This window comes from Cynara cardunculus (genome assembly GCF_001531365.2).
Source record: "Cynara cardunculus var. scolymus isolate 2C chromosome LG 16, CcrdV1, whole genome shotgun sequence".
Taxonomy (NCBI): Eukaryota; Viridiplantae; Streptophyta; class Magnoliopsida; order Asterales; family Asteraceae; genus Cynara; species Cynara cardunculus.
Genome location: NC_037543.1, coordinates 13,144,665 through 13,154,286, shown reverse-complemented (window position 1 = coordinate 13,154,286; position 9,622 = coordinate 13,144,665). Strand labels below are relative to the sequence as shown.

The 9,622-nt window shown below is 39.0% G+C and overlaps 1 protein-coding gene across 1 annotated transcript; it reads left to right on the top strand.

Annotated features, from left to right (window-relative positions):
• The first annotated feature begins 461 nt into the window (after window positions 1–461).
• On the top strand, window positions 462–7,792 carry LOC112529159 (glycine dehydrogenase (decarboxylating) A, mitochondrial). Its single transcript, XM_025140259.1, has 15 exons — window positions 462–1,827; window positions 2,438–2,683; window positions 2,764–2,841; window positions 2,921–3,021; window positions 3,808–4,003; window positions 4,103–4,228; window positions 4,346–4,531; window positions 4,696–4,809; window positions 5,430–5,582; window positions 5,919–6,107; window positions 6,276–6,353; window positions 6,425–6,550; window positions 6,648–6,746; window positions 7,282–7,399; window positions 7,497–7,792. The coding sequence occupies exons 1-15, from the start codon at window positions 622–624 to the stop codon at window positions 7,586–7,588; spliced, it is 3,108 nt and encodes a 1,035-aa protein (XP_024996027.1). The 5' UTR covers window positions 462–621; the 3' UTR covers window positions 7,589–7,792.
• The last annotated feature ends 1,830 nt before the right edge of the window (window positions 7,793–9,622 follow it).

The following is a 9,622-nucleotide window of genomic DNA, read 5'->3' as shown; positions in this document are numbered from 1 at the left end:
TAAGTTTAATAATAAAACAATTTATTTTTGGTTTAATATTATAAATTTTATAAAGATAATAATTAAGTATTTTGTTAGAATTTAATGATTATACTAATTATATTTTAGATTTTTTATATTTAAAATGAAATGTTTATCATGTATTTGATTGTGTTTATCTGCAGTTAGTTATACGAATTCAGATATGGGATGAAATCGGATAGGGATGAACGAGTTTAAGAGTTTTAACAATTTTTAAAAGTTTTAGCCAAATATTTTATAAGATAGTATAGATATAGATATAGATATAGATATGTTGGAGATATTATAACAATATTAACAAAGATGTTAAAAGATTTACGTACTCAAAGTATGATGTCAAATGTGACAATTGGTGCATAGATTAGGGACCAAAATCGTAACTTTGTCTTACCTAGTCATATATATATATGCGTGTGTATGTGTGAGGCCAGTATATTCCCAATAGCCCCTTATCACCAACCCACTCTCCCTGTTAAATACTAAAATAAGAACATACAAACACACAGCATTGGAGATCCTTCACTTGTAATCCACTTTTCTTGAAGTGGGTGTTGAGCTTGATTCATTCAAGTTCAGTTCAATCCAATTTCACCATTAGCAATGGAGCGTGCACGCAGGCTAGCAAACAAAGCCATCCTCAGGCGCCTCGTTTCACAAACCAAACAAAACTCACCATCACCTGCGTTGTATTCGTCTTCAAGGTATGTTTCTTCGTTATCTCCATATCTATCTTGTGATGGAAATGTTAGATCACAAAGAAACATTCATGGGTTTGGTTCTCAATCTCGATCCATATCGATCGAAGCTTTGAAACCCAGTGACACTTTCCCACGCCGCCATAACTCTGCCACACCAGAAGAACAAACCAAAATGTCCGAATTCGTTGGGTTTCCGAATCTGGATTCACTCATTGATGCTACTGTTCCTAAATCGATTCGTCTTAACTCCATGAAGTTCCCCAAGTTTGATGAGGGTTTAACTGAATCTCAAATGATTGCACATATGCAAGATTTAGCTTCTAAGAACAGCGTTTACAAATCCTTTATTGGTATGGGGTATTACAACACATCTGTTCCTCCTGTTATTTTGAGGAACATTATGGAAAATCCAGGTTGGTATACCCAATACACTCCTTACCAGGCTGAGATTGCTCAGGGAAGACTTGAATCCCTGCTCAATTTCCAGACCATGGTCACGGATCTCACTGGTTTGCCCATGTCGAATGCTTCATTGCTCGATGAAGGAACCGCGGCTGCAGAAGCTATGGCTATGTGCAACAATATTCAAAAGGGTAAGAAGAAAACATTCATCATTGCAAGCAACTGCCACCCACAAACGATCGATATCTGCAAAACTAGAGCAGATGGTTTTGATCTAAAAGTGGTTACAGCCGATCTGAAAGATTTCGATTACTCATCTGGTGATGTTTGCGGGGTATTGGTCCAGTATCCTGGGACTGAAGGGGAATTGTTGGATTATGGAGAATTTGTTAAGAATGCACATGCGAATGGTGTTAAGGTTGTGATGGCTAGTGATTTGTTGGCTTTGACTGTCTTGAAGCCTCCTGGTGAATTTGGAGTTGATATTGTGGTGGGTTCGGCTCAAAGATTTGGAGTTCCGATGGGGTATGGAGGTCCTCATGCAGCGTTTCTTGCAACATCCCAAGAGTACAAGAGGATGATGCCCGGAAGAATTATTGGTGTTAGTGTTGATTCTTCCGGGAAGCCTGCTCTACGTATGGCAATGCAGACAAGGGAGCAACATATCAGGAGGGACAAAGCTACCAGCAACATTTGTACAGCTCAGGTATCATTTTTTGCTGAATCTGAGTTCTTTAGCATTTCTGTTATATGAATAATATGCAGAATTATGCAGAATTAGAACAATTTTATCTTATGATAGTATGACTTGGTCTCTACAATTATTGGGTTGTGAGTTTGAGTTTCTTTAGATATATTTGTTGTTTGAAATTTGAATAGCTGTTATACATCCTTTCAAAACGAAAATTACTGGTTAATAAGGGGGAATGTCACCAAAATAGCCATTTTTTGCTTAAAAATTCACCAAATAGCTGATTTTTTTTAATATCATTAATAGCCACACAATCCGCAAATCGGCTAAGCAAATTTGCGGATTGTACTTTTTCAGACATTTCCAGTCACATGATGGGCCATATCTCAGTGGAAAAGTAGAAGATAGTATTTCTGGGCCATATTTACGTAGCAAATTTACAGATTTACCGCCTATTTCGTGATACTGTTAAAAAACCTAGCTATTTAGTGAATTTTTATGGCAAAATTGGCTAGTTTTGTGATTTTTCCTTAATGTGGATATGATTTTGATGTGGGAAAACTTACTAGTACTCTCCCTTCTATTGTTTGCCCTTTTGTAGTTAAAACATTTTGTTATTATGTAGGCATTGCTTGCAAACATGGCTGCTATGTTTGGTGTTTACCATGGACCAGAAGGCCTAAAGACGATTGCACAACGAACCCATGGACTTGCTGCAACATTTGCTGCTGGACTGAAGAAACTTGGGACAGTAGATGTTCAGGATCTCCCCTTCTTTGACACTGTGAAGATCACATGTGCCGATTCAAATGTAATAGCTCAAGAAGCTTACAAAAACAAGATGAATCTCCGTATCCTGGACAAAAACACTGTAAGTATATTTCCGCTGTTGATTATGTTTGCTAACAGTGGTTCTATTCTTGAAATTAATTGAAATTTGGTTTCTTTCAGATAACTGTGTCATTTGATGAAACAACCACCATTGAGGATGTTGATACTTTGTTTAAGGTTTTTGCGTTGGGGAAACCGGTGAGTATTGTGTTCATTCAGATGCTACGATGATTATCTCTAAATAGATAACAGCTTTAAAGATTCTTGTTGTTTGTAGGTGCCATTCACTGCCGCAACTCTTGCACCAGAGGTTCAGGATGTTATCCCTTCCGGGCTTGTAAGGGAGACTCCATATTTGACACATCCAATTTTTAACTCGTAAGTTTCTTTCTGACGTTTTTATTTTGGCCTATCTAGTCTATGGAGTCCATGCAAAGCTGTCACTCCACATGGCTTGGGCAATTTACAAGCCTCTCGCCCCGTGGGCATGGCCCCTAAAGGAGTTGATAATGCATAGTGGGATCCAATTCATAGGTCTTATGCTTCATGAGACAAGAAACCAAATCTAGGTGAATTACCGGGTTATTTAGCTAAATGACCTCATGACAAGTGTTTTTTCAAATTCTTGACCTTTTAACAAGTTTCTAGGCATTCATGTGTACACAAGTGGCATTCTCAAAACTGTCAAAAGGTCATGGATTCAAAAAAAATAGTTGTGAGAAGGTCATTTAACCAAATCTAGGTGAATTACCACTAGGCCAACCCCTTGGTCCCTGTTTGTTCAACGTCGGCTAGTCTTGGACCATTTTTCCTCAATATGTGTCGGAACCCTTCTTTCTCCTCAATGGCTCTTTTGGACAATAATATGATGTGGTTCCTCACTTCCACATATCTGAAAGTCCCAAAGGAGTTGATAGCACCTAGTGTGATTCGACCCCGACCCTGAAGCTTCATTATAAGTTCTTTTATCATGCCCTCGTTATTTAGCCAACTTTTCACCTTTTTCTTTTTATAGTCACAAGTTGAATATCTTATTTAAAGTTTACCTATTACTCAGTACGGGAAAATCTTGTTAATATGTAATGTTCCACAGTTTACCAGCCGATCAACGAAATGAGGCCAATCTTTAGAGGACTTACATGATTCTCGTTTTGTTTTCTTTAGTTTCCACACGGAGCATGACCTACTCAGATATATCAGCAAATTGCAGTCAAAGGATCTCTCGTTGTGCCACAGTATGATTCCCTTGGGGTCTTGTACAATGAAGCTTAACGCAACTACAGAGATGATGCCCGTGACATGGCCAGCCTTTGCAGATATGCATCCATTTGCCCCTACTGAACAAGCAGAAGGATATCAAGTAATCATGATGTCTTTATTCACTTGTGACTTCAAGTTATATTGTTGTCTAATATAAGATCGAACACATATTATAATTGTCTGTGCCATTTATTTTCAGGAAATGTTCAAGAATTTGGGGGATATGTTGTGTACCGTAACTGGATTTGATTCTTTCTCTTTGCAACCAAATGCTGGTGCTGCTGGAGAGTATGCTGGGCTGATGGTTATCCGAGCGTATCATATGGTATATAATGAAGCCTAATATCATGATAAATGCAGAACTCTTTTTGCAATTCAACTTCTATAGATTTTTAGTCCAATTTAGAGTCGATTTAAGAAGATTTATGTTGATCGACTGTAGGCAAGAGGAGATCATCATCGCAATGTATGCATCATTCCCGTATCAGCACATGGAACAAATCCTGCTAGTGCTGCTATGTGTGGCATGAAAATCATTACTGTTGGAACAGACTCTAAAGGTAACATTAATATTGAAGAGGTACGCAAGGCTGCCGAGGCAAACAAGGAGAGCCTATCTGCTCTAATGGTATGCATATCTTTGTCAAGTAATGCTTATTTTTAATGCTATTGAATTTATCAGGAATAAATATGTTAGGATATGTGGAACCCCTTTGAATCTCTCAAAGGTTTTGTCTAGCTGATGTGGGACCATTACAAAACATAAGCTTCTTGTGTTCCTCCAAATTTCAGGTTACATATCCTTCAACTCATGGAGTTTATGAAGAGGGTATTGATGAGATATGCAAAATTATTCATGACAATGGAGGTCAGGTTTACATGGATGGAGCAAACATGAATGCTCAGGTATAATGAATGTTTGAGTTAGGAGTTGTTTACGAAATACTTACTGCCTCTTACCAGGTAACTAAACACTTATTGCCTCTCGCCGAGTAAGAGACGCTTACCTGGTCAGAGATGATGGTCTTTCCCTATAATCTTATTGTGCCATTTTGCTAACCGAGAATCAATCTTACCCGGTAAGTGGTGAGGGTGGTGACTCTTACCAGGTTAGCGCTTACCTGGCAAGAGACGCTTACCATCAATCTCCTATGTTATTTTGATGACCGAGAATTTTACCTCGTAGTGTTGGTGTTAGTGAGGGTGATGACTCTTACCCGGTGAGCGCTTACCTAGGTTGTGTTGGTAAACGGCCCCTTAGAATCATTTCCCATTAAGGTTATTCTTGTGCGACTAAAATGTCATGGGTCAAGTCGCAAAAATACCCTTTTCGCAAAATGTATACTTTATTTGTTCTATCGAACCTTTCATGTCTTCTGCGATAGAACAAGCAAAGTATACTTTTAACTGATATGATATCTCTAGTTTGTGTTGTTGAAGCTCAATTTTCTTGCATAATCTACCCGTGATGATGAATGATTTTGCTTATATATAGTGGTGGATGTGAAGAAGTTGTATTCTTGCAGGTTGGCCTAACAAGCCCTGGATGGATTGGTGCGGATGTTTGTCATCTGAACCTTCACAAGACATTTTGCATTCCACACGGTGGAGGTGGTCCTGGAATGGGTCCAATTGGTGTGAAGAAACACTTGGCACCGTATCTGCCTTCTCACCCTGTGGTAAGCACCGAAGTTTATAATACTTCCGTCATCCCAAAATAAGTGTCTTTTCAGTTTGTCCCAAAATAAGTTTCCACTTTCAAAAGTAGGTGCTTGTTTTCCAATTCTCCCCTTAGTTATGAGATGGAGAAATCCATTACCCCCTCTATTTTTAAAATAAAAATTGTCATTTAATTGATTAAAGAACTCTAATAATTATACATATCTAAAACTGAGTGCCTTTTTCATTGTGGGCTTTTATTTTGAGATGAGGGATTAATTGGAGAGTTCCTTCTTAATGGTTGTTGTAGATTCCTATGCTCACTTTCTAATTTGATTTAAAATATTGATTAATAGGTTTCAACAGGAGGCTTACCAGCCCCCGAAACGGCTCAGCCACTTGGTACCATTTCTGCAGCACCTTGGGGATCTGCACTTATCTTGCCCATATCATACACATACATTGCCATGATGGGATCTAAGGGACTTACAGATGCATCAAAGATAGCCATCTTGAATGCAAACTACATGGCAAAACGTCTTGAGGTCCGTTTTCTTGAACAATTAAACGCTTTTTCTTTGAAATAGTAAAAGGGTGCAACAGGACGACTTCTCCGGGGGGGGGTCACACATCCTAATACTAATTAGTTCTGGTATGATCGCACCTCCCATTACTTGGGAAACTAATTTCTTTCCTTTTGGATCACATTTCAGAGTCACTACCCCATTCTTTTCCGTGGTGTCAATGGAACCGTTGCCCATGAATTTATTGTTGATTTGAGACCCTTAAAGGTAAGTTTCAGTCACCACCATCATAATCTACATTACATCTTTTGGGCCTAACTTTACTTTTCAAACTTTAGACTACGGCTGGAATAGAACCAGAAGATGTTGCTAAACGTCTGATAGATTATGGATTCCATGGCCCAACAATGTCATGGCCGGTTCCTGGGACACTAATGATTGAACCTACTGAAAGCGAAAGCAAGGTACATTCCGTTCTGTCTGAAATTTGAGGGCATCACAAAGTGTTCCATATGCTTTATCTTCCTATTTTGATGATGCAATTGAAATTTTGATGTGCAGGCAGAATTGGACAGGTTTTGTGATGCTTTAATATCCATTAGACAGGAAATAGCAGAAATTGAGAAGGGAAAAGTTGATATCACAAACAATGTTATCAAGGTATTTTGTCAGTATGATCAGTTTTGAGTAAATTTTTCTGCGTACGTCTTACCCCCCAGATCCCATCCCTGGATGGAATACACTGGGCTCCTTTTTTGGTCTGATTTATCAGTTTTGAGTAAATCTCTCTGCTCTGAGTTAGAGGTCAAGTCTCCCCCCCCCCCCCACAAACCCGAGTCCACCTCCAGGTAGGATATACTGGACTCGTTTTGTTTGATCTGGATTACAAGTTTTGAGTAAATTAGCTCTTAGTTAAAAGTCAGGTGTGCATACATCTTACCCCCAAACCCACCTCCAGCTGGGATGTACTGGGATTGTTTTGTTTGGTTTCTCAGTTTTGAGTAAATGTATGTGCTCTTTGAGTAGAGGTCAGTTCTGCGTACTATCTTACCCCCCCCCCCCCCCCCCTCGACCCCACCTTCGGGGGATATACTGGACTTGTTTGGTTTGGTTTGGTTTGGTTTGGTTTACCAGTCTTGAGTAAATTTCTTATGATATGAAAGAAATTGATTTGTATCTGAAATTGCATTCACAGGGAGCTCCTCATCCCCCTCAACTGCTCATGGCCGATAAGTGGACAAAACCATACTCTCGAGAATATGCAGCCTACCCTGCCCCTTGGCTCCGTGCTGCTAAGTTCTGGCCAACTACATGTTCGTTTCTTGCTCAATCTTTATGGAAAAAAGCTCGTTTTTTTTGGGTGTAACTATGCGTTATTAACAATGGTTTTTGGTTGGTTTGTGGTTACAGGCCGTGTAGATAATGTGTATGGTGATCGCAACCTTATTTGCACCCTTCAGCCCGCACATGAGGAAGAAGAAAAGGCTGCAGCGACTGCTTGAGTTGAAGGTTCTCTCCGAAAACAAAATGGCTTTGAATTCTTACTTCCTTTGTTCTTCATGTTCCTTCTATAGGTTGTTGTATATACAAGTTCCATATTTATCCACTGTTACAGCTGCCGGTTTTCATCTTATTCTTGTAATCATGGTGATTACCAACCGCTCTAATAACGGTTTCTGCTAATTTATAGCTTTCTTTTGTTACAAGTGTGATTTCCCACATTTCTACCATGGTCTTGTGTGTTGGAGGTGCATAGGAGGGTCATGGCTCCTACGCGCCGCTATCCATACTTTTAGAAGACACGTTTATAGTATATGGTATGAATTATGTCTATTTATCGTCTATAATACAAAAAATGTGTTGACATGCAAGATATAAGATTTTGTTATTCAAAATAGACCGTTTTCAAACTATAAACATGATGAACCTCTTCCATATGATTTGAATAATTGGAAGGCGTATGGGTTGACCATAGCTTTTGTTTTGTTTTGTTTTTGCTATTGTGTAACGTAGTATCATATAGATATGGGCAAACCGGCCCGACCCCTACCTTTACCTTTTGCAGCCATGAACCAATCCCTCCATAACCGTACAACTTTTAGGAACAATCCCCTTAACTGGTCCATATTTTTTAATATATGAACCTACTGTTTTTTTTTGTTATATGTCTAGTAAATATTTGGTTTCCAATAGTTTATTGGATCAAAAACTGCAAATTTGATGTCTCTTCCATGTTGGTTATATTTGCATATTGTGTTAGAACATCGGTGGATGAGACAGACAGATGTGATTTGGGATGAGGACTCCTAGGGGATCAGGAGAGTGTTCCATGGGGTGTGTGATTCACTGACGACATTGTATTCGTAGCATATTCGAAAATAGGGATCGAGGAGAGGTTGGAGCAGTGAACGGCAACTTTGGAAACACAAGGTTTGTGAATCAATCGTTCTAAGCCAAAAAAAATGTGGTGCAGTTCAAGGGGAGCAGATAGAATAATGGACGATTTCAATTATTTAAGGATCCATGATTTAAAAAGAGGGGTAAAGGTAAGGCGACTAAAGTGAAGAGTTGCAACAAGAGTGTTGTATACCCGCTATAAGATAGCAATCAGACAAACTATGTGTATGAATCGGAATGTTGGATGACGTCATTGAGAGGGAGTTGGAAGTTGTGGAATAAGAATGCTTAGGTGGACCTTGATAGATATAATTCCGAGTAAGGTTTTCTGGACGAAGTTGGGGTTGTCCTAGTATCAGGTAAATTATGAGAGGTAGATTCCGATTGTTTGGGCACATTTGTATGAGACGACATGACAGTAAGGAGAGTAGAAAAAGTGATAGTTGAGGGAGTGAGGAGGAAGGAAAACCAACGAGGACGTTGGATGAGGATGGACATGGCATCTTTAGGTATTTATGATGATAATAACCTCTTATAGGAGTACATGGAAATGGAAGACTAGGGTAGCAAACTAGTTGCAGAGTATTTGTAGCTTGCATGGTTGGCAGAAGGGAGTTGGAGAGGTTAGCAGTTTAGGTTAAGGTTGTGTTTTTGCTTTACTTGTGCGTGTTTCACCTTACATTCCTTTGTCTTTGTTTTTCAATGTACTTATCTTTTTCTTCACTCTATGTTTACAATGTGCTAGTCTTTGATCATTTTACATGTTTGCTCACACTCTTGCACAAGCGACCACCCAAAAACTCCCTCTACTCTTTATGGTAAAGGTCAGGTTTACGTATATCTCACCCCTGACTCTACTTTTTCAAGTGGGATTTACTAGATCGTTTGGTTTGGTTTGGTTTGGTTTAACTGGGTTGGTTTTGTTTTAAGTTTTTTTGAGGGGATTTACTAAAGAATAGAATAAAAACAGTTTGTTGATACAAAAAAAAAAAAAAAAAATCAACAGTCCCTTAACCAGACCAGTCTCCTACCTTATTGGTCTGACCTACTGGTCTTAAATCGATCCCGGTTCAGTCCTGCTTAACCAATCCCAAATACGAATTCTCTATCATCATGCAACCTTCCAACTTTGGTTACAC

Coding starts and splice junctions, on each gene's coding strand:
- LOC112529159 (XM_025140259.1), top strand. CDS start 622: ATGGAGCGTGCACGCAGGCTAGCAAACAAAGCCATCCTCAGGCGCCTC. Junction 4,004..4,102: donor AACAAGCAGAAGGATATCAA/GTAATCATGATG, acceptor ATTTATTTTCAG/GAAATGTTCAAGAATTTGGG. Junction 4,229..4,345: donor TTATCCGAGCGTATCATATG/GTATATAATGAA, acceptor GATCGACTGTAG/GCAAGAGGAGATCATCATCG.